This window comes from Xiphophorus couchianus, chromosome 3 (genome assembly GCF_001444195.1).
Source record: "Xiphophorus couchianus chromosome 3, X_couchianus-1.0, whole genome shotgun sequence".
NCBI classification, from domain to species: domain Eukaryota; kingdom Metazoa; phylum Chordata; class Actinopteri; order Cyprinodontiformes; family Poeciliidae; genus Xiphophorus; species Xiphophorus couchianus.
This window is the reverse complement of record NC_040230.1, coordinates 23,053,944-23,078,224: the sequence shown is the minus strand read 5'-3', so window position 1 is coordinate 23,078,224 and position 24,281 is coordinate 23,053,944. Positions and strand designations below refer to the sequence as shown.

At 36.1% G+C, this 24,281-nt stretch overlaps 1 protein-coding gene across 5 annotated transcripts in view; it reads left to right on the top strand.

Annotated features, from left to right (window-relative positions):
• LOC114141949 (CUB and sushi domain-containing protein 3-like) overlaps positions 1-24,281 on the top strand; it is a 244,962-nt gene that overhangs the window by 133,963 nt on the left and 86,718 nt on the right. For 4 of the 5 annotated variants that reach the window (XM_028012891.1, XM_028012890.1, XM_028012889.1 and 1 more), the window contains 8 exons: positions 3,251-3,364; positions 3,672-3,767; positions 4,084-4,287; positions 12,090-12,214; positions 12,344-12,440; positions 14,280-14,384; positions 21,816-21,934; positions 23,098-23,167. In XM_028012891.1, the coding sequence (XP_027868692.1) occupies positions 3,251-3,364; positions 3,672-3,767; positions 4,084-4,287; positions 12,090-12,214; positions 12,344-12,440; positions 14,280-14,384; positions 21,816-21,934; positions 23,098-23,167 (930 nt within the window). The remainder of the gene's footprint in view (positions 1-3,250; positions 3,365-3,671; positions 3,768-4,083; positions 4,288-12,089; positions 12,215-12,343; positions 12,441-14,279; positions 14,385-21,815; positions 21,935-23,097; positions 23,168-24,281) is intronic. The other variant, XM_028012888.1, reaches the window with a different exon arrangement.

Sequence of the window (24,281 nt, the reverse complement as noted above, 5' to 3'; positions counted from 1 at the left end):
TGACAGTGTTGTATAGTAACGAAGTAAAAATACTTCACTACTTTACTTAAGTATATTTTGGAGTACTTCATACTTTCCTGGAGTATGAAAATTTTTGATGACTTTCACTTTTACTTCACTATATTTCCGAACTTAATTGCGTACTTTTACTCCGATACATTTTCAATGTGTGGTTTAGTTACTCGTTACAAAAAGCGAGAGAGAGAAACAAAGTGTTTTGACCCCACCTACTGATTAGCAATTAGCAAGCAGGCTACCGAACAAAGTCCGTAGCCTGCTTGCCTGGGCTTGTTCATCACCACCAATAGGATACACCTTCTTCTTCTTCTTTTCTATTATGGCGGATCACAAGCAACTTTAAGGTGCATACCGCCACCTACTGTACATGAGTGTGTAGAAGCATTACTTCACATCTATTAAATTCTATTTTTTAATTTTGTATTCTTAAGATAAATAAACAATGCTTTCCTTAATTTGTGAATATCTGTTATGTTTCCTTCATTTCCTAATATACCTTTAAGATTCCATTCATGCCCCATATTTCTAACTATTCTCTTTAATTCTTCCCTTTCGAGTTCATTTGACTTACATTTCATCAATATGTGTTCTACATTTTCTTTCTCTCCACATCTCTCACATTTATCATTATTTTTCCTCCCTATTGTATAAAGCATGTCATTTAAGTAGGTATGACCTACTCTTAATCTACTAATTATTATTTCTTCTCTTCTGTTTCTTTCATTAATGCTTCGAATTTGAACTGACTTTTGTACTTCATATAATCTTCTTCCTTTCTTATCTTCATTCCACATTTTTTGCCATTTCTTGATTTCTTTACTTTTAATTAGGATACACCTGTTTCGCTTCTCCCATTAAACACAAAGCAAGTCTCGCAATCAGTAGCAGTCACATGGAAATTCTATCTTACAAAAACTCCCCGTCCAACTTGAAGAAACACATCGAGGTAACTTCTTATGAAATGGTTATAATCCTCCTGTTTCAGTAACTATAGTTTGGTCACTAGACACTACTGTATTGTGAAATCTTGACCATAAATGAACTTTGTTTGGCATTGTTTCAGTTCCACACGTGGTGTATTTAGCTGAGGCCTAATGTTGACTGTAGCAGGCTACCTAGACTCCTTTGTTCAAGGGGGACAGAAGCCATAGCGATAGCAATTTAGACTAAATTTAACGAATATAGGAAAGGCATGCAAGTTCAAAACCAGGTTTACAGATGCCAATAAGCTGCATTTCCCTCCCAATTCTTTTTTCTTTTGCATAATGACCAGTTGTGTGCACCATCTACTGACTGTAGCATTGACTGATTCACTGATTTGTGAAGTAGAGTAATCATAGCAGCTCTTTTTCTTCATGTTGGCCGCATTTTCTGTACTATTTATTTTTCTCATTTTCAGCACTGGCCTTACTTGAAGGGAAACCTTAAGGCTTACAAAAACTTTGTATTTTCTGTCCTGGAGGGTATACTAAGAAGCTGGTTCAGTTGTAAAGCAGGTTAAGTTAACCTTGTGCTATAGGTAAAGCACCTAATTTTCTTAACTAAATGATGCCTGCAGGTATATCTATTAGCAGGTTTAATTTTGCCTGCACTTGGTTGTGTACATTATTTTAAGTGTATTTGACAAGTTTACCAAAATATAAAAAATGTCATTCAAACTGCATTTGCTTTGTTTTACTTTTTACTTGTACTTTTCATTACATTACTTGAGTACATCCATTTTTACAGTAATTTCCATACTTAAGTACAAGAAGTTTCAGATACTTTAAGACTTTTACTCAAGTAACATTTCAGTCAGTGACTTCGACTTTTACCAAAGTCATATTTTGGAGAGGTACTTGTACTTTTACTTGACTCTGAGATTTCAGTACTTTATACAACACTGCTCAGTGACTTGTTCTTAAGGCATAAGAAGATGGCGTGGAAAGTGGATTTAGTCTTCCTGAATGCATGTGTTACTCAGCATTCAGTTGTGGTAAATTATACATGGAAGAAAGTTAGATTGTGGGGTTTGTTGAGTTATAGCATTATCACAGCCACCTCAATAGTAATACTGATAGAAGCTCTTGAGGTACTGGCCCATTTGTGTTTCACCCTTCTCTTAAGACAATAAAATATTGATCATAACCAAAATAATCACATTTTCCAGATAAGCAGCTAAAACAAACATCTGCCTTTACTTGGCCTGTCTAGAGGAACTCTGAGTAAAGCTACATTTTCTATTCCATATCAAAAGGAGTTAGCTGTGGGCACCTGCTCGGGATTTCTCTTGGGCAATTCTTCTTTTAGATTTTCTGGGCAAATCCTACTGGGAAAAGGCCTCAGAGCAGAACAAGTACTTGTTGAAGATATTATGTTTTTGAAATGCTTAGATATTGTATTCCCCTTTTACAAGCTGGAGAGTGTCACTGCTGAAAAGTATGTTTAGGTTTTCATTTTAAACATTGTAGAACCACATTGATGAATGGAATAAGTTTGTTTGATCACAAAGATATTGATTGATTGTTTTACTTTGTAGAGCTTTAGGAATACCCTTAATGTAGCACAGAAAGGAAGTCTGTTTACAATGTGTCGGTGTTGTCTAAAGGTTATTTTGTTAAATGTCATGGCACAAGAACATCACATTGGTACTGTGTGGGTTTAATGAGGAAGAGGGACAAATGAACAAAACATTATGCTGTTTAAGCCCCCAAAAATTCTTATTTTAAGGAATAGGATAAAATTCAGTAACCTAACACAAAGTCAGAGACATGAGTTAGATTTACTGTAGTTTTCATGTTATTGTGGCCTGCATACCAAATGTTTTCTGTTTTTTTTAAACATTCAGCTAAAGAATTGTAACAAATTGTCAATTAAGTTGTCTGTTATTTGTACAAATCTTAATTAACAGACTTTTTTTAATAAAAAAACATGCTCCCAATAAAAGGAATTGGATTTAAATGAGAAAAAAGCAGCTAAAGTTGAAAGAAAAACTTTAAAAGATCTTTCAAAAGCTTTGATAATGAGATACTGTTCCAGAGCATTTTAAAGAGACTAATAAAATGTCACTTTGGAAGCAAGAAGTAAAGACATGATGACTAAGGCACTGAATGGGAATGGCCCCAATAGCCAGGAACAGTGTGAAGTGTTTTCAGCTGTATTTAGCTTCTCATAACTTATATAACATATAACTCATGTACTTTATAACTCATTATCTTCTGCAATTTGTCTTTTTTCACAATTCTCTTTACAGTGCTTTTTGGTCAGTTTGTGGTGTTTCAGACTTTGAACACTGATGTGGTCAAAATCTATGACGGACCTTCTACAGATTCAGCCCTTCTCTCGTCCATATATGGATCTCACTCAGGTAGCCACATCACCCGGACGTACAGGGTGGATAATTTAAGTTATTTAATTTTCTTTCGCCATACTATCATTAGAATTTGACTTAATTAAAATGTTTGTTTTAAAGAAGAGCGGGCACAAACCTGTTGTCTTCTAAATTTCAATCAAATCACTTTTCCCTAGACAAATAAATGTAGAACGTAAACAGTCTCATGTTCTCAAAAGACAAGGTGACCATCAAGCTCAACATATATTGTCTTTGAATCGGCTCCCAGAATCAAGCTATTAACATCTGTCTTGATTGCATCTCCTTTGTGTTTCTGATTTAGGCGAGACTCTTCCTTTAAGTTCAGGAAACAAGATAACACTCAAGTTTACTGCAAATGGAACAGACACAGCCAAAGGATTTCATTTTGTGTACCAAGGTAAGGTTTACTTTTTTTCTCCACTTATCTAAAGCATTTATCCTTGCTGCTGTTACATAAAGTCAGCAGCAGAGTGCCAATAGATGAGAATGGGCATAACTTAGCAGAGTAGAATGATGTGATGTCAGATAGCCTGTCTTGGCACTGAGGATGAGAGTGACAAATAAAGTGTGAGAAGACTCACAAGGGCTTTCTGTATCCTTTTGCCTTCTTTGTCTTGCCATCTCCTCTTCTCCCTGTTGCCTGTCTGCCTAACACACCCACCGCTCTTTGGCTTTCTTCCTTTGATTCTTGCTACCTCCCCTTTTATCCATAGCTGTACCTCGGACCAGTGCCACTCAGTGTAGCTCAGTCCCTGAGCCCCGATTTGGGAAGAGGACAGGGAACGACTTTGGCATCGGCATGGTGGTGCTCTTTGAATGCAATCCAGGCTACACGCTGCACGGCTCCAACGCCATCAGGTGCGAGGCCGTGCCCAATGCCCTGGCTCAGTGGAATGGCACTGTGCCCACATGTGCTGGTAAGCACTCTCACCACCCAGCTCTCGCTATACTCCCCTGTATGCACTCAGACACACCGACACTCAGAAAGAGGACCCATTATAAAGTGAACTATGTTTCTGATGAGACAAAAGCGAAGATGGTAGCATAAATATTTAAGATACTGATACTTTTTGTTACGTTCTACAATTTACCGCAAGTTTTGATGCATAACTTTATTAGCTTTACTCAATTGAATCACTGCTAACATTTTGGTATGTTTAGAAAAAGTTTTGTTTAGACCTTTTCTCCCGTCTGTTTCGAAGAGGATGCTTGATTGACGATCAAAATCTGAACCACTAAATTTAGTTTTAATTGTAAATTTCTTTTCAACTAACTACATTAATGCATTACTATTACCATGGTAATTGTTAAAAGCACTGACGTTCATCCTGACTACATCAATTGTTCCTGACAACTGCAGTGCATGAGATCCCACGATCTTGCTGCTTTGCGAAGGAGATCGTAAGATCTACATGAAGTTGTGACCACTGACAAGTGAAGCATTTATCATCATGGTTCACATTTGTGGTTGAAGGACATGTTAAGCTAAAATGTTTTATTCATAACACTGACTCTATTTAGAGGCAGAAAAAGTGGACAAGTATCTAAGTGAAGGAGCAGAAATGAACAGTAGTGAACCAATGAGTTATGGTTATGGATGGTCAAGACTCACTAATGCAAATGGAGAGTGAAAACTGTCCCAGTGGTCCGATTCAACAAATGAGCAACTGTAGCTGAGATCACTTTACGGTTTTGATACAATGTTGTCAGAATAAACAGTGCTTTGCAGTTTGTTGCATGTGTGGCTGCACAGTAGGAAGGCGTTCTCTCTGATGGCTGTGGTCAACAGGATAATTCCATACGCTTAACAGAAAAACAGTGGAGAATGGTTTAAGGTGCAGAACAACGCATTTAAGTTGTTAACTTCATCAGATCTTGATCTTTCCATGCCATCTTCTTCTGAAGTCTTGAAGCCAGTAAGCATGGAACAGCTTCAAGGGTCTAGAGGAGTCTATGCCTTAATGGGTCAGAGCTGTTTTGGAAACAGAAACTAGTTGGCAGACTATCATAATGTTTTTTATGTTTTCAAAACTTGATTACATGTGTGGGGGAATTTTTCTGCCATAGTCCAAGAGCACACACTTTCAGTCTGAAAGAAGGATTTCATGTCTTTTATTCTCAGTGGGTGGTGTGCAACCTACACCACCCACTGGATGTAGGAAGTTGGTTGAGTGGACAAACTCCAGTAGCACACTGTTGGCAGATGTTAGTGTATTATGGAGCAGAATGCTGACATCGTTGTTTCTCTCTACATCCAGTGGGTGGCGCAGGTTGCTACAATCGATAGTAGCCACGCAGGCGCACCCGTTAGAGGGAAACAAACGCACCCAGTACATGATGTCCTGCTTTCAAAATAAAAATATAAGCAAAAGTATTAAAAGTTTTGAGAACAAAAGACATGAAATCCTGTTTTCAGACTGAAAATGTGTGCTCTTGGATTATGGCAGAAAATGTCCACCAAGCAAGCAAAGAGTTTTGTAAGCAAAGATTTGCTCCAAGCAGAGACTAAGTGTGAGCGTGAGGAGAAGTTTTGAGTACAATCATTACAAGTTTTGAGAAGAAAGATTTGAAGTCCTGCTTTCAAAATAAAAATGTATTCAAAAATATTAAAAGTTTTGAGAACAAAAGACATGAAATCCTGCATTCAGACTGCAAATGTGTGCTCTTGGATTATGGCAAAAGAATTCCTCATATACATGAGTTTTTGCATTGGTATGACTTTCTATTCCCTATAAAATTCTCCATTTAGAATGGAGACCCATTATGTGATTTTTTTATGCCTATAAAATATTTTGTCTTTTTCTACTCTAGAAAACAAGCAAAGATAGAAAAAAAACATTTCCTTTTTTACAATTATACAATAATAAAAAAAACATTTATTTACATACAAGAAATTGACAGTGGCACTCCAGTTTCTGAAAAAAAAAAAATTGTCCCATTTCTCAGTAAAACGTTCCAACCACTATTAACTATTAACTTAATTAAGAGAGAGGTTTGTGTAATTGTTATATTTGATATTTAGTCTCATATACTGAAAATTTGACTTATTTAATCTCTGGTAGAAAACATTTGGCAATAGAGGTAGCAATTTTGAAGCTCTATAGTGGTATCACCCAACAATTTATGTGAATATCTCTCTTTACATGTTTACTTGACCAGCCATCCTAGAGAAATGCATGTAGAAACATGTCGGCACATTCTTGTGCACTCATCACGTTCTCTCTGTAGATGTGGTTTTCATTCTCTCTCTCTTTGCACATGCTGGTTTTCCAAAGACGTGCAGTTAAAAAGCCATGCTTTCAGTCCCATAAAGAAACTCACACAGCTGCTTTGGAAAAATGCATAGCTATGATGAAGTGAGGCAAAACCTATTGAAATACGGCCTCATGCCAGCAAGCAAATAATCCAAGACGGTAAGTGCATGAGATTTCAACCGAGGGTTCATCTGAGTTTCCTGCCAAGCAGTGAGGGAATAGCCATGGCACGCGCAGTTTCATTTCAAACACAGTGATTTTTATTTCAAGATTGAATCTGGCTGCAGCATCTCCCTCAGCGACAGTGTACTCATTCAGAATAACGGATATAATCTTATAGGGACTTGAGAAAAAAAAAACACACTATGGTAAATTACTCAGGCAGTCTTTATTGGATATGACAGCATCAGGCGTTGTTTGAGAAGACAAAATTTGCATTTCCTCAACCTGTTGTAAATGACCCGGCACAAAATTCAGCACAGGTCTGCTTTTGATTTCACAAAACAAAGTTATTAGATTACAGTTCTTTAGGTAAATTTGAACAAGACTGATTAAATTTTCTTCACCTGAGCGCATTCATAACGCTCAGACAGTTGTTCATTTAGAGTAACTGACTTTTGTATACTGATATTTTTATGTCAAAGAAATTGCGATAGAAGTATTTTAGAGGTTTTAAAATGTAAAGGTATTGTATTCATGCTGATAACTTTCATGTGTAATAGTTTATTGTAGATTGATAAGATGAACTGAATCACAGCTTTTTTTAGTTGTTCTCAGATAAACTAATAACTGTCAACAGCATGATAGACATACAATATAAATTTTGAGTTTAAAACAATTCATCACTGTCTAATCTTATATAACCTCACATATTTCTGTAATTCATGCTCAGCGTGCCCACACCGTGGAATTCACAGTTGGTTGAAACACTTGTTTGAAGGTGTCAACAAGTAAACAGAGTCGCACAGTGCTTGTTTTTAAACCAGTGAGTCTTGTTCTGAAAGAGCCTCCCAAGACCAATTAAAGTGTCTCAGTCTGGGGGATGGGGGGGATCAGACCAGACTGCTGCTCCTGATGACACAGCAATATTTGAAATATTTGGAAAGTTTCACTTATAAAAGAGGAAAATGACTGGGACTATGCCCAACTGATGTTCTTTTCTTTTTTCTAATAAACAATGCTTCAATTGTTCTGCTACAAAATATTTAAAGTTTTTTTTTCTCATTTTAATGGATTGTCATAGGAGCATCTTTCAAGTTTTTTTTAAATTTTTTTTGTTAAGTTCACAGCTTTGTTGCTAACCTCCTAACGTTATTTACCAAAGTGGCATTCTCTTTCAAGAACATACTATATGGTTGTAATTGGGTGAGTTCTGAAGTATGAATTTCTGTGGAAAAGTACTATTTCTACATTTTATGCAGTTGGGTCATTGACAACACCAGGGGCTTTTAGGATCTGTTACTGTGTTACTAGAGAACGGAGATCAACAGCAGGCACAGACTTTTGAATTGATAATTTGGGCTTTGTGAACAATGCAGTGGATAAGTTACTTTTGACAGGATCCAAAATGAACTCTGAAACATTTTCAGCTCATGTGTTAGACGTTGTTCTCTCAGCAACACAACTTGTGTGAATTTAAGGTTTTTAAGGTCATCTGATTAGATTGAGTCTGAGTTTGCCTCTTGTAAATGACTTATGTTGCCTATATCACCTCTACAAATTATTGCTAGTAAAGTGGCAGTGTATATGTAATTTTGAAATGTATATGAATCCACAGATTGACAAAAACACTTACACACAACAACTGTTTTTCAGTCTGGCTACCAAGAGATGAAAGATCTTTCATATCTTCCCAGTCTCACCGTCACTAAAGAGACTGGGCTACTTTAGTGTTTTAAAGAAAGTTTATAATGAATATATTTAGACTGGAAATACATAAAATACAGCAGATTATTTAGATTTGGTGTAGAATCTTAAGAAGCAACAAACTAGCTATTTACATTTTTCCAAACGACAGGGAACAAGTCTCGTGCTAACTTCAGCATTGTGTTGCAGTAGTGTTGGAGGATGCAGAAGTTTTGCAGGTACCAACAAGGATTATTGTTAGGAATTGCTTCTTAATTGAATAAATCAACCATTCCATATGGTTCTCATAACAACTTGACTTGTTGTAAATCTTGGATAATGAAACTTGTCTTTTTCAGTTTGCACCCATCCTTCACAAACCGCTTTTAAAATATTAAGTTATCATAAATTATCCTTAATTGATGTAATATTCTCTCATATGTCTCTGACATTTTGCTGCAGCCCTACAGGATACAAACAAACCCCAGTGAAGATTTTAATTGAATAAAACCAGAGGAAAAATAAAATTGACATCCTCAGCAGTACTTTACTCGGTTTATGTGTCGTGTTTACTTCCCTATGGCCACATGTTTTTTTGGTTTATATTTAAATGTATCCATTTTGCAGAAAAGAAAGAAAAACTTTACTGGTAGCCAATGTAAAGAGATTAAAACTGGAGTGATGTTCTGTCTCTTTTGGTTACAATCTTTACAGCGACATTCTGAATTTACTGGATATGGTACCGATTTTTCTTACTCAAAATAATGAAAATACCGTTGCAATAATCAAGAAGACATGAAAAAACCCCAAAAAACTATGAACCGTCATTCTTAATCCTACTCTTTATAGAAGTCTTCATAGCCCAGAAAAGTTTCTTGGCTAAAAAAAAAATCTGATTAAACATCTTTGGAGTGGAGCTTACAAAAGGCAGGCAGACATTTTTCAAAGATATCATGTGCTTCATTAAAAGAAATGAGCTGTTCTGCCGCTACTCTTTTAAGATGTTTTGACATTAAAGAGATCTTGGCAATAAGCCTGTAATTTTTTAAGCTGTTCAGGATCCAAGTTCCACTATTTTTTAATAATGGCTCAACAACAGCAGGCTTATAAAACCTTGGTTATGATTATGGAATATTTATGACTCATTATATTAATCTAAAGGAGAAAATGTTCCCCACTTCGTCCATTTTTCGGTGCATTATAGAAATTAATTTTTTCACAAAAATTCAAACACATGCACACAGGCAATTTTAGAACATACACCTGTTCAATTGCTTATTAATGCAAACATGAAGTAAGCCAATCACATGGGAGCTACACCACAGCATTAAGCTCTCTAGATATTGTGGAGGCGATTTGCTGAAGTCAAGAATGTGGATAAAAGCAGATTTAAGTTACTTGGAAGGTGGCATCGCTGTTTTTGCCAGATGGTCTGGTCTAAGTATTTCAGAAACTACTGATCTGCTGGGATTTTCACACACATATATCCTTCAGCTTTACACAGAAAGGGCCAAAAAGAGAAAGTGTTGTGAAAGGCAGTTGAGAGATAAAAATGCCTCATTGATGTCAGACCTCAGAGGAACTTGGGTTGACTTGTTCAAGATGATAGAGCATTATTCCCACTCATTCTTTCCCAATTTGATCGTTACACGTTGGTTATAGTCATGTGATCTTTTGATACTAAACAAAAAATAGCTAATGTTCACAGTAACTAAATTGATTTTGGATAACTATTTACTAAAAGTAACCCTAAAAATGAAATATATCTGAAGATTACAGCTTTCTTAATCTTAATATGGTCTTAAAAGAAAATGAAATAGCCTCCTTAAGCTGTAATGTGACCCTAGAGTTAGTAAAATTCAGCAGTAAATGCATGTCAATATGCCTTTGCAAGAAGCTGAAACTGTGATATTATGAAAGTGTGACTTTCCAATTTGTGGCTGCTTGAGCTGTAGAACAAAAGTAATTTTCTCAGTTGTGTCAGTCAAGAGGAAAAGAACAAAGTAGTCACTGTGGAGCTGCACTCTAATTGTCTTTCTGACAGAAAAAAGTACTACCTAGATAAATATTGGTATTTATGCTAACTAATTATTGACAATCTGAACTTTTGATGAGACAATCTCTCCATTACTTATTTACTCATAAAAATCAAAACAATGATTATTGTAGACCTGTATAGGATAAATCAGGCTCAGGTGAAGATAATCTCAGCAGCGCTATAAATGTGCACTTAGCACCTGTCAGAAAAACCTGTGAAAAACAAAACCAGCTGTTGTTTAGGATGTAGTTTTCTACAAATGCTTAAACGTCACAGTGTGAAGCTATGTCAGCATGTCAAAACTACCTGTGGCACTGCTGAAAATATGTAACACACAAAGTGTTTTAGCAGTTCAGATAAATACTTTTTGTTTTGGCCTTTGGAAGACTGAAATTTCACAAACTTTTAAATCTGATGCAAAGTAGAGTTTTAAATGTTCGCTTCTGGGCATGAGAACACATTACTGTTAATCTTGTTATAGATCCATTAAAACTGATTTTTAGTACAGTCTGGATATCTATCTTGTAAAAATCAATTTATTAATGCTGCAGGCATTATATGTTCTCATCTAAGTCAAAGTTCTTATGCCTTTTAAAAGATGGAAAGACCATTTTACAGGAATTGGCAAACTATTCTCTTTTTTTTTGTCACTTTGAGCCAGAACTTGTTCAGGTTTTCTGCGATAGACGAACGCGAATTATACCAAAATTATAAAGGGTAAGGAATGGTTTTAAAAATTTTTGCAAATAAAAATCTGGAAAAACATGGCATGCATTTGTATTCAATTACTTTAATTTCCTTAAAGTTGTCCAGCGCAACAAAGCTATTTTCAGAAGTCATGTAGTTAGTAAATCTTGTTTCTATTTTCTTCTCTGTTTAAATTCAGCTGTGAAGGCGTTAGAGGTTTGCTAGAGAACATCAGTGAAGCAACAGCATCACAAAGGTCAAGGAACACAGCAAACTGGTTGGGGAGAAAGTTCTAGAGAGGTTAAAAATAGGGTTAGAATATATAACAATATCCTGTGTTTTGAGCAAATCACAGAGCACTATTCAGTTCATCATCCAAATCACAAAGAGTATGGAACAAATGCAAATATAGCCACTAACAAGGTGACAAAGGAGAGCATTAGAAGCAGCCAATAGAGCCATCATAACTATGGAGGATCTACAAAGACTCATAGCTTAAGTTGGAGATTTGGACTTTCAGTCCTGCACCAAAAACTAAATAAATGTTCATATTTATTTAGCCACAAACCATGCAGGCACATAGCATTTACAATTAAGTGCTCTGGTCAAATGAAGCTATAGTTCATGTTTTTGGCCTACATGCAAAACATTATGTTTAGAGGGTTATTAATTGGTAGCGATATCCCACACACAACTTGGAGTTGTAACATCAATGAAAACTGCTTATACAAAGTATTAATGAATGAAATTTGAATGAAATATTTTAAATAATTTATATTGCCCATTTAATTTCACAACCACAAACTCCCTCACTGTGATCACTACTGAGCTATCTCTTCCCATTTTCTGTTCCCACCCCCCCCCCGGCCCCCCCTATATTTCGTCCTTTCTCCAGTTCCCTGCGGTGGAGTGTTAACTGAACGTCGTGGCACCATCCTTTCTCCCGGATACCCTGAGACATACTCAAATTATCTGAACTGTGCTTGGAGAATATCTGTTCCTGAAGGAGCTGGCATACAAGTAAGCAACAATTTTTTTTACACTTAATAAAAAGAAAATAGTTTAGGAAGAGTATTCTTTATTTCCAAATGGACTACATATTGGGTATGTGCTATTTTACACTTGTATTAAGACTGTTTTCTTGTTCAGATCCAGGTTGTAACCTTTGCCACGGAGCATAACTGGGATTCACTGGACTTTTTTGATGGCATGGATGGCAATGCTCCAAGGCTTGGGAGCTACTCGGGTAAATTTGATATAGCTAAATTTTAGTTGTCAGTTCCCACTTGAATTTCAATCAGATGTCACAAAACTCTAGCAGCAGACAGATGTGGTGATGGGGCTGATGACATTTGGCATGTCCTTTGAGAAGACTGTCTAAAAATCCAAGAAAGAGAAAAACAGAGAGAAAAAAACTCTTCTCTCTCCCACAAGTCTGTCTTTGCGGCAGATATTTTCATTATACGAGCCCCAGTTCAGTCAGGAATTTTACAGATGTAGTATTGCCACTGGGCATGCATTGATGAAAATTGTGCACTTGCCACATGGTAACCAACAAGAAGCAGGCTATCCCATCATTTTAGATGCTAAATCATACTATAGGAGGGACTGGTGCAGCATAATGACTTCTGCTGCATTATCCATTTTAAGAGATGAGCTGTCAAAATTTTCAAGAGGTGAATATTTCATTTAGAACAAAGCTCTTTGAATAGTAAAATAGCTCTCTTGTACAGCTCCAGCAAGGCAGAGCAGATGTGCAGAGTGAAAAGGTTAAAGCATTATAAATGGCCAGAAATCAGTTTTAGCCTGGCCTAAACCAATGAGCATTATTGTCATTACACTGGATGTCAAAATCTGCTGGCAAAGTTACAGACGTGTAGCTGAAATCGAAAAAGATGTCCCTGAGATCAGTGATGCCAAATATCCATCGTTGTCCATCGTAATTGAAAATGGTTGGCCATTTTGGGGTTTCAGGATTTCATTAAAATGTTTTAAAGTAAAAACGAGGTGTGCTCAAATTAATTGGAAGGAAATGTGATCCTTACCAGAGATGGGCTGGTGTTGGATTCTTTTAAAATGGTAACTTTGAAAAAAAAAATGACATGAATTATTATATCACTAAAATTTACAAACAAGAACAATTGACATGTTTTTGCTTCTGAAGCAGGAAGTCTAAAATCCATTAGAACGTTATTTAAAAGTCACACTACATTAAGTTGCGGCACTTTCATCAGTAAATAATTTATGGGTGAGAAATAACTGAACAAAAAACTTAGATTATTGGAACAGTGGAATGGGTGGTACAATTATTGTAATACTTTTATATAATCTAACCAACACTTATACAAAATCTTTAACTGTGATCTTGTACAAAAGGCGAAAGACAATGAAATGGTAAAACGTGTGTCTTGTGATCCATTTGCAATTTGATACTAACTAACATGTAACCTGTCCCTTTAGTAAGTCTACTGCAGGCTATTTTTTGTTTTATTTTACTGACAGACATGGTAATACAGAAAACATGTTACAACTGTGGATTTTTAAAACTTTGGTCCCATAGAATTGTTTTGTTTTTTGGGGGGGATTTTTTGTAAGGAAAGTTGCAAACAACCTAAAAGTAGATAAATTATTTCAATTAAATCTTCGTGCTAACATATAACTCCATAGGATTTTGTCAACATAATGCAGTGTTAAGAGGTGCTCTACTGGTACCCAATGAATGATGTGCTGTACCAAAAAACAGACTTAGTCTTTTTTTCAAAAAGTTAATTCACCCAACATATGGTGGATTCTACTTATAATTGGTAGTTAAATTTTCATAGTTAGTTGTAAGAAGTAAAACAAGAATGCCCTCTAAAATCAGAGCTCTGACTGGAAAAGTCATGAATCACCACACAGCCCTGAGTATAGTATCCAACATGGCCTCCATTCCATGCAGATTTAGTGAAGTTACTTTCTCCATTGGAAGTTCTAGGGATAAACTTTTTGTTTGCTGTTCTGTCTCTGAAATTGTGTTAATAATACTGTGCAAAACCCTTTTTGCTTTTGATCGAGTGTAAATGCATCCTCTTATTTTATAATACAGGCACAACAATCCCCCAACTGCTGAACAGTACCTCCAACAACCTGTACTTGACCTTCCAGTCTGACATCAGTGTATCTGCTGCTGGTTTCCACTTGGAGTACACAGGTATGAGAGATGACATGTCTGCTTGTTTGTCACTTTGTCTTTGTTCCCTTGCTGTACGTTGCAGCTGCTGCTCAGGGCTAAAACACAAAAATGATGCTGCTGGTCTAGATGGCACAGAGAGTTGTTGATAGAAAAATTATGAGCCACAAAATAGAACAGAGAGTATATTTTTTTACCCTCCGTGTCATTTAATTTCCAGTCTTTGTGTCTGGGTTTTTTCTATTCCAGCCTGGCATTCTCCAGTGCTTTTGCTTTCAAATTCGTGCATAGCCTCAAGTTACTGGACTCACATCCCTTTTCATTTACGACCTGAATTTCCTCATCTCTCAGTGGGATATTCACTCAGAGGCTTTTTTTTCCAAAATGAGCATTGTGTACTAACATTTAAAGAGTGTGGCTGGTCCCTGTGGAGTGACTCATTTATGGCATCCCCTCAAGTCAAAAATTTGTGCAAATGAGAATAAGGGTAATTCTTAATAAAACAGTCCACTGTTATTGACATACTAAGTGCTTTTCTTTCTCTTGTGCATTCCTCATGGATTTTAAATCAATTTTTTCTTTATCTGCTTCTGCAATTTGTGGTCCTATGAGATTTTTTTTTCTTAATAAGGTACTTTTAAAACTTGCCATTGTGATGTAAAAGCCAATTACCAGCAGTGATGTAGATGGACAGCAGTTCAAAAATCATACCCAACTAAAAAAATAAGACTTACAGAAGTTGTGGTGTTGAAATAACGAGTACCAGAAAGACACAATGGGACTTTCCTCCAAACACTACTGCTCACACACCAGCTGATCTCAGTTCAGCATAACAAATTTCACAAATTTACTGCTGGTGTGATGACACATCATCACTGAATCTACCCTTATTGTCGGTGAGAAAAGTCTCTCAGCAACACACCACTGTTAAGAATAACTTCATCACTAGGATATGTCAATCTGTTCATCTTTGGTATTGCATGGGGATATTTGGATGTATGTGCTAACCTCTTCTCCCTCTTCCTCACAGCATCAGTGGCTGAGAATCATTTCAGTAACATATTTCTCCGTGAGCTTTCTTTGTGGGATTTTAACTTCAAAGTTGCTGCAAACACATATGCAAGGTCCTTGAATTTATTTTAATTGTAAAATTTGAATTCATTTTCATACTGACATGAAAATTGGTATCTTCTCATTTTCTCTTCACTGTGTTTATTCAGGTGCATGTTTTCAGATAATTTGAGGCTCTTGGAAAGTGACTGTGTATTTCTTCAACTCAGCGTTGCTAATTTGTGTTAAATAAATGATATTTGTGTCTGTCAATGCTTAATTTGTATTAGGGAGAAAATATATCCCAGAGAATAAAAAGGAATCATTTGGACTTTTGGACTGAGCCCAGTGCCATAAATTTCACAGTCAATGGCTACATTTATCACTTAAAAAAGGACTTTAGTTTTTGGATCTTTTGTGACTGAGAGTTGATGCCCTGAGGAAGCACAGGGGAAGAGAGTTTGTAAAGTAAGAGATTTGGGGTTTATTGAAAAGGTCTTGAATATCAAAAGAAGACTTAATTAGAGAGGTTTCCATGCTGTTATAATCTTAATTACTAAAATGACAAAGAACATCTAACTGTGTCCCAGAGGGCATACTCTCCTGCATGTTTTAGTTGCGTCTCTGCTCCAGGACACCTGATCCAAGTGATTTCACTAAACCATCAGCAGGTCCTGTTAATGACAACATCTAAAACATGATGCATAATTTACCGTGAGGATCAGGGCTCTGGATCACTTATCTGACATTAACTAAATAATAATATTGTCTCATTAAATCACATGAGAAATAAAAAAAACAAAACAACAATGTTGTTTGGAAGGGATTTTTAAATAAAAGAAAAACAACTTCTTTAATTGACTTCCCTACAGAAATAGTCTGTTGGGATTGATGTTTTAGAATTAGTCATTTGGCATCTGCACTTTTAAGCGGAACTAAAAATAGACTTGTAGTATATATTTGTGAAAATTTTTAAATAAATTATTTAAAGACAGCAGCTTATTTAACATGATTTCAATGAGTCGAAGACATGGTTGTCAATATTTTTGATTCATATATCTGCATTATTGCAAAGATAAAGTACTGTGTGGTACATACAGTATATATTATGTTCTCTCCCCCTCTAATCAAGAGTAATTGTATGTAACCATGCACTAATGTAAGGTAGACATGATCTTTTATTATGTATATTTCATTATATAATATTTACATCCAAATGTACAAAAGTTAGGAATAACTTTCATACACTTTTAGCTGCTGTAGCTTTCAGTGATTGTCAGCCATATGACCTTGTCTCTTGCACTTGTGGAGAAATTTTGACATAAACCTGTATTCAACATTTATTAAGCTCTTTGAAGCTCACTGACATTCATCTGCACTGAGCTGTCAGGCCCCACCACAGCATTTTAATCACGGTAAGGCTTGGACTATGATGGGACCATTGCATCAGCTTGATTTTTTATCTTTTTAGAAATTCTGTTTTAGATTTCCTTCTTCCCCTGGAATCATGACTCAGTTTCAGTTGTCTGACAGTCAAAAACACTGTGGTGTTTCGTATTGGGTGTTTTAAGATACTGATACTGATTCGCTGTGTTTTTGTCAAATATGTTGCTGCACATTATGGCTTGGTTTCACATTGGTTTGTTCTTTAAAGGTCATTGTTGCAGAAATCTTGACATTTGTAAGGATTGACAACAAACTAAAGCGGTTCCTTTTTTGCTAAGGAAAAGGTCTCTTTAACCAGCCCTTTCAAAAAAAACTTGTCTTTTGTAATTTTGAGACAATGAGACAGGCAAAGTGTAATGAGACAAGTAAAGTGTAAATGAGACAAAGTGTAATTTATAGGTTTTTAATTCTTTTCTGAACTACTGAGGCATTCATAATGGGACAAGGAATGCCACCTGCTGCCTTGAATGTTTTTGTTCTTTCTCATTCAAGGGTTCCAATTTGTTTTAACTTTGTACAATAACTTAAAACTCTACATATGAACAATTTTGTTGCTTACGATGTTCCTTTTGCATTATTTTACTACTTAAGCATGACTGATCTTAAGCACGATTGCTTAAGATCAGTCAACAAAAACTGATCTTAAGCAATCATGCTTAAGATCAGTCATGTTTTTGTTAAATTGCTAACAGTTCAGTTTGTTGAAGTCAAATTTGCTGAGGATAAAATAAGGTATGAAGCAGCCAGATGGTGCTACCCACTGTCTTATGGCCAATAGATGCAGTAACATTCAATAGCACATAAACAATTTCACAATTGTAATAACTGACACACATACCGTATGTCACAAATATGTATTTGACCAATAAAACTGTTCTAAATTCCAACAACACCTAACGCTGATATTTTCTTAGTTTCCTTCTACATTATTTTATCACTGGCTGGGTTAAAAGGTTTTTACACAGCCTACTTTTGAAACATTATAATGCTGCAAATACTATGCATAAAAGACAGAAAATGAAAATGACTACAGAGAATGGCTCAGACCCAACCAGAAGACCATCTGTTTAAGAAAATCCCCTTTGTGTAATTGCTGAATTCCAGCGAGGCCAGTCACAGAAACCATGTCTATTGCCCATTACCACATCTTAGATGTAGAGCGTTTAAACCACCATTCCTAAGGCCCCCTTCACACCAGATTAGACCACCCCACGGTCTCCAGGACCTTCATGACTGTCTGAACATTGCTGAATCAAAGCAAATTTGTAACAACAAAAATAAACCAAAATAAATAAAAAATCGCACTTCAGTTTCAAAGCAATCTTAGCTCTTTGTGATCAGAAAGAAATGCATCTGCTCCTTTCTAGGGCATTTTATTCATATGTCATAGGTGTCATCCTGGCATAATTTATATTTTTAGAATATGGAATGCTCTACCTGTATAAATGGAAAGTCTGTCTGACTCGATCATAGGTCTAAGGAGAAGGATTGGATGTTTGTAGGAGTAATAACCATCAGTATTTCTGTCGTCTTATCAGAGGGAAAGGATGCAGGTCAGGGTGTTTTTTTTGTTTGTTTGTTTGCTTTTTTATGGAGCGCTTCCAGGTTTGTCATCTTGCACAATAATTGTATCCTGGGGGTCTGGAGCTCTGAAAGTGTTTTTAATAAACTGTGTTGTGACAATTATAAAAGTATATCATAAACCTTATTAGCCTCTACTCACTTCCTTTCCTCCTCATCCTTCCCCTTCCTTATTTCTAAATATGATGCCAGGGCTTTTTTTTTTCTACAACATGACAAATACATTTAGCATTTGTAAAAACAACTTGAAAAACTCCCAACCCCCTTTGCTCCCAGAAGCTTTCTCGTGTACCTGGTAGATCTTCTTAGCTTAGATTTTTTATTTTATTTTATTTTTTTTTTTCGCAAGCCGCCTCCAGCTCCTTATTTTGAATGCTAAACAGTTCTTATTATCTTCCCTGGTACGATGCATTTTAAACTGTTAATGTAAGTGTTAGATTTATGTAGGCTTAATAAATTTGTGAAAGCGAAAACAAGAACCAAGTGAAAACAAAAACAGATAAACTGATTTTTTATGGCGCATTCTCCTTTGGCACGACTGCAGTGTTTGTGACACACATGGTCCAGAATTAATTAGCTAAATACAGTTGGCAAGACTTCCTATTTCAATACCAATTGTGTTTAACAAGGACGGGACTTGGTCCAAACAGGGCAGCTCATGCAGAGACACGTCAACTTTCTGACAGCAGGGAGTCTGTTCCTGCAACAATGTAAAGGTATTTGCCAAAGGATACACACAGTTCCATTGGAACTTTTGTTAGCGGACACTTGTTCCTAACTTTAACAGCGGTTTAAATGGTGCTCCTGCAGTTAAATGCCAAATTACGGAAATGAGTGCTAAAAGGGAAGTGCTTTACTGCAGCCGGGGTTTTGTTAAAAGCCTCCAGACAATGTGTGTTGGTCTTACAGGATTCCTTAGTTGATTTCTAATAAACAGAACACATTTAGATTCAGTGTTTAATTATTTAAAGCACAGAAAGAAAATCCCAGCCTTATCTTGCAAACACATTTCACCGTTGCCTGTGCTGTTGTGGAGTAAAACATAATGTGCTGCTTTATGAAACAGTTTGCCTCTTTTACAGTACAGTGCAAAACGAACCACTGTCTGCTCCGTACAGTGTGGACATATGGTAATTACATTGAACTGTTTAATTTATAGCAGCTTTGCACTTTGATGTTACACTTGCTTCTTGGCTGCCTCATACTATGACAGCAATTTCACAGTCTTGTGACTTGCAAAACCAAATATCCTTGATAATGTGTAATATTCTTATGTGAATCCTAAGTTGAAAGAATCCACAATGCTCATTTGCAGCGGCTCTTCTTTTACTGAATTATTGCACGGGGATGCTTTCATGGACCTCCATGCTCTACGCCCCTTTAGGTTACCATCACCTCCCACACAAATATTCTGACTTCCCCTAAGTGTTGAGTGGTGTCATCACTTGTGCTATTTTCCGCTCTGATGACTTACCTTTCTGTTCTGAATATTGTATGGCTATATTTGCTCCCATGTTTACAGACATCCATCCACCTACTTGTTTGGACTTGTTGACACTCTGAGTGGGTTTGAATGAGAGTGTATAATCATGTGCATTTTAATGTCCTTCAATGGTATGTACATCTATTGCTTGTTCCTGCAAACAGAACAACAGAACAATGTTGTTCCTGTGTTGCTAACAAAATTTAGTCCAGTTTCCATTTGTCATCATATTTTCTTTTACTTTCGGAATAAATTGAAAACATTTATGCATTAGTAATAAAATGTTGACAGTTACAACAATGTTTTGGTCGCAGGACTCTTTCTTTGCAAATGCAATAAAGTCCAACAGTTTATGGGACATTATTATCTATAGAACTAAACTAAATAACCAAATACCTGATTTACAGCTGTACAAGATGGATTTTAAGCTCTGGTTTTGCTTTTTTTAATATATATACATCAAAATGTTGTATATTATGCACTATATCACTATATGCACTATATCACAAAATATTTTTTTTCTGATGCATCCGATTAAAATCAATAGCAGCTACATCCAAGTTAATATTTGAGATGAGAAAAGCCATGATTTACTATTGTTGGATTATTAAACCACTCAATAAATTATTGCTGTGATTGAGATGTCTTGAAATGAGCATTTCTGTCATAGTCCATCACTGTTTGCTATATATTAGAGCCAGAGTCGACACCCAACTGTGTGTATAAAAGAGATTAATATATTCAGTTGCGCTGCAATTAAACCGAATTGAAATGTTATATTTTATTAACAAACATAAAATTATAAAAGTTACAATTTTGAACTGTTTTTGCTGTTTTAACTTAGAGGCTGGAGTGGTTACTATTGCTGAAGCAACCTGTCTGTGAATTACCTGCAGAATGTAGACCAATACCTTAACTCCAAAATGTCCTAATCCTACCTATTCCATAATATCTAGACTTTGACACTTTAAAAATAAATTAAAGTAGAGCAACTTTGTGTAAAAATGTTCAGCATTTTGATCTCCTTTAGAATATTTGACATGTCTTTATAGTAAACAGTCCTCATAGTTGATGTTCTTTGCTTAGTCATAACTACTGTACCAAAGAATGTTTTTGTTGGTAGCTCTTATGTATTGTTCATTCACTGACGGGAAAATATCCCTTTCCTTCCTATTTTGGTCACTAACTGATTTCTTTGTTCATCTCTACTGTGAGCCTATTTTAATGGAATATGAGTCATTCAAATGGAAATAGAATTACCAATGTAGAAATAATGAAACAAAATGCTAAAAAGTAATCTAATCTGAACCATTATAATGTAGCAATTTTAAAAAAGGTTTAATGTAAATTCATATTTCTGCTTCTCTGTCTATGTAACAGCAAATGTAGTTTTAATTTACCTAAAACGTCCCACACTTATGTGACCTAAATCATAACCATTGCTTCTAAGCCAAAATAACACTTAAGTCATTTTTGTACCTGGGAAGTGACACTGTAATCATTTTGTTCAAATCCAGCTTAATGCTTCTGTCAAGTATTACTTTAGAGATCTCTTTGTAATTTCGCTCTGATTGCTCAGATCACAGTCAGCTAGACTTTGTGATTACATGCACAAAGAATGGCTTTATGCTTTTCCCTGGTTTCTAAATGGTACCACTGCTGTAATGAGAAGGATAAAGAAACTAGGCTTAATTGTTGCTCAATTATAAGTACATTTGATTCTAATGAACCCTGTTGTCTCCATAGATAGAAACAGATTAGTTACACCCTAAATATTTCAGTGACATTTACAATGGACAAAGCTGATCAACTTTCTGTTTAATTTGTGTTGTCATATGTTATGCAGAAGAATGATTGCTGTCCACACTTGTGTGTTGTGACTCTGTCATAAGCAATAGGTTTGGATTCGTGCCCAGAGCCGGCGCCTCCCAGTAACGGCCAAAAAGTTGGAGATCGCTACACTGTGGGTGACATGGTCTCCTTCCAGTGTGACCAAGGCTTTTCTTTGCAGGTAGGTGAAATCATTCATTCAGATTGTTGTTTCTTTGATATATGGTGGATGAATTATATAAAGTAGCAATTTTAAAAGATAGCCCTCAAGGATGAGTCACTTAAGGCAGTGCTCTGGAAAACATCCATGTTTGTTTAGAAATGTGGATGCACAAGTAACTATCCTTTAATTTGCCGTATGCATACAACCTTATTTCTAATGCTCTACTTTGCTTTCGTGTTTTCTTGCCAGGATGTCAGAGTTGAATGTGTTTAATGTGTTAAGTTTTTCCCATCCTTTTTTAGTAGACAGTATAGTAGAAACATTTTGAGCTGTGGAACTGTGCAAGGCCACAGGCAATGGATTGTGAGAGCAGTCGCCTTACTAATCCCACACTGATTTTTCTCTTCCTGGCTCAGGCATTCACCTTATTTCACATTCTCTCTGGACCAGCCAGCAACTTCTTATACACATCTTCAGACTGAGTGTCTGAACAAGAAATAGACTTAAGGCCATTCTTGAAAATGGAGCACTACAATAGCTGAATCTTTTGAGATGAGTTGTGTTGTTTTAAATGAATGCATCAATACTTAGGGGGATTTTTTTTCCAGGTATAATATTGGTGTTATTTATTGTAAGAACACATTTTTTCCAGGAAATGTACCATGTAAATGTATTTAAAACAAGAACATATCACTGCTGAACTGTAAACATAAGTAGGTTACCTCTTTTCTATTAGGATGGGCTATTTCACCATTCTTTCACAGTTAAAGCTGCCTCTATTATATTTTAGTGAACAACTATCCAACATGTCTTTTATTTTCATTTGACATGGCATAAATATCTTAATTTCAATGGATTTTTGGGGATATTTGGACAAAGAAACTGGCACCAGCATCAAAACCTGAATAAGCTATACATACAACACTTGGGCACCAATACTAGGTAAATCTATTTGTGTATTACAGCAATGATATCTGATATTGTTAATAAATCTTATGCTAAACCAAACAAGTACAAATCTGCCTGCCGCAGCTCATGAAAAACTGAAATACAGTGATTTAAGTTTACAAATGTATATATATATATATCTTGCTTAGGACTTTCTGCTGTGTCCTTTTTTGTATTACTGCACATTTTTAAAGCAGTTTCTATTTCTAAATGGTTTTTGTTTCTTTGAACAGGGTAATGCATACGTTACTTGCATGCCTGGCCCTGTCAGGAGATGGAATTACCCCGTACCTCTGTGTATAGGTAATGTTTCCTTCTATATATTATTATGCACATGATTTTAATGAAGTTCTAATGTGGGTTTACAGTATCAAACAGACCCTCACTTGTTTTTTCATGTTTTTCCACTCATTGTTTCTTGCACTCTCATTAACACTTAACTCACTCCTCACGCCATAAACAATGAAACAGTAAATCAATGTCCTAAAAAAAAAGGTGAGCTTTATTATATAAAACCATGCAGCAGTTTCATTGTTATGGATGATGTTTGTGTGATTTAGAGGGTAGATGCTCTGCTTTCCACTTGAGTTGAGAATCAATAGGACTTTGCTTGAATTCTGATCTTCCCGTTGAGACTCTGTTGTCGCCCTGACACTTCCTTTGATGTCGGCTGCCACCATGATCGAGTTTAAAGATTACCAAGGCAGCACTATATATTCTCTTTTAACACCCCAGTGTTTCTGCCCACCGTTGTACATGTACTCTACCAATGGCTGAAACCACTGACTAACTACAACCAGCGCATACACTGCGTTCCTCGTGTAAATATTCCCTGCCTCCGGTCTTCAGAGTTAAGCAAAGTCATAAATCCCAGCTTTGCTGTTGACAGCCATGTTCCTAGCTGCACATGTTCCCTTGTTGGTTTAACTCCTTTGTTGTTTAATGCACCTATACTCACTCAAACACCCAGGGATCAGTATTCATTTTGTTGCTTATGAGCCCACATCAAAGCATTTGCGTGCCCCTGCACAAACAGTACAGCGTCCTTAAAAGTGCCTCTCTTCTCCGTTTGCCTTTACTTCCATTTCACAAAACACAAGTAGGTCAAGCAGGATGCCCCCACTACCAAAACACATTTTTTCCACCATATTAGTTTTTTGCTCCTCTTGCCTTGGCTCTTAAATCCTTTAAAAACATCAGCAATACAGGAAAATGATTTAGCAGGCAGCTAATAAAATTAGATTCACCTTGCTGTTTGTGTAAGGCTTGGTAGAGTGGGAGAGAGAGATGACTGCAACCTTCACAGCAAACTAAAGTGTTCTCCAACGCAGTCAAAAGAGCCCGGAGAGAGCATAGAGTAATCACATTCACTCCTGAGCAAAACAGTGTTGGTGTGTTGAATATTGTTAAATTTGTT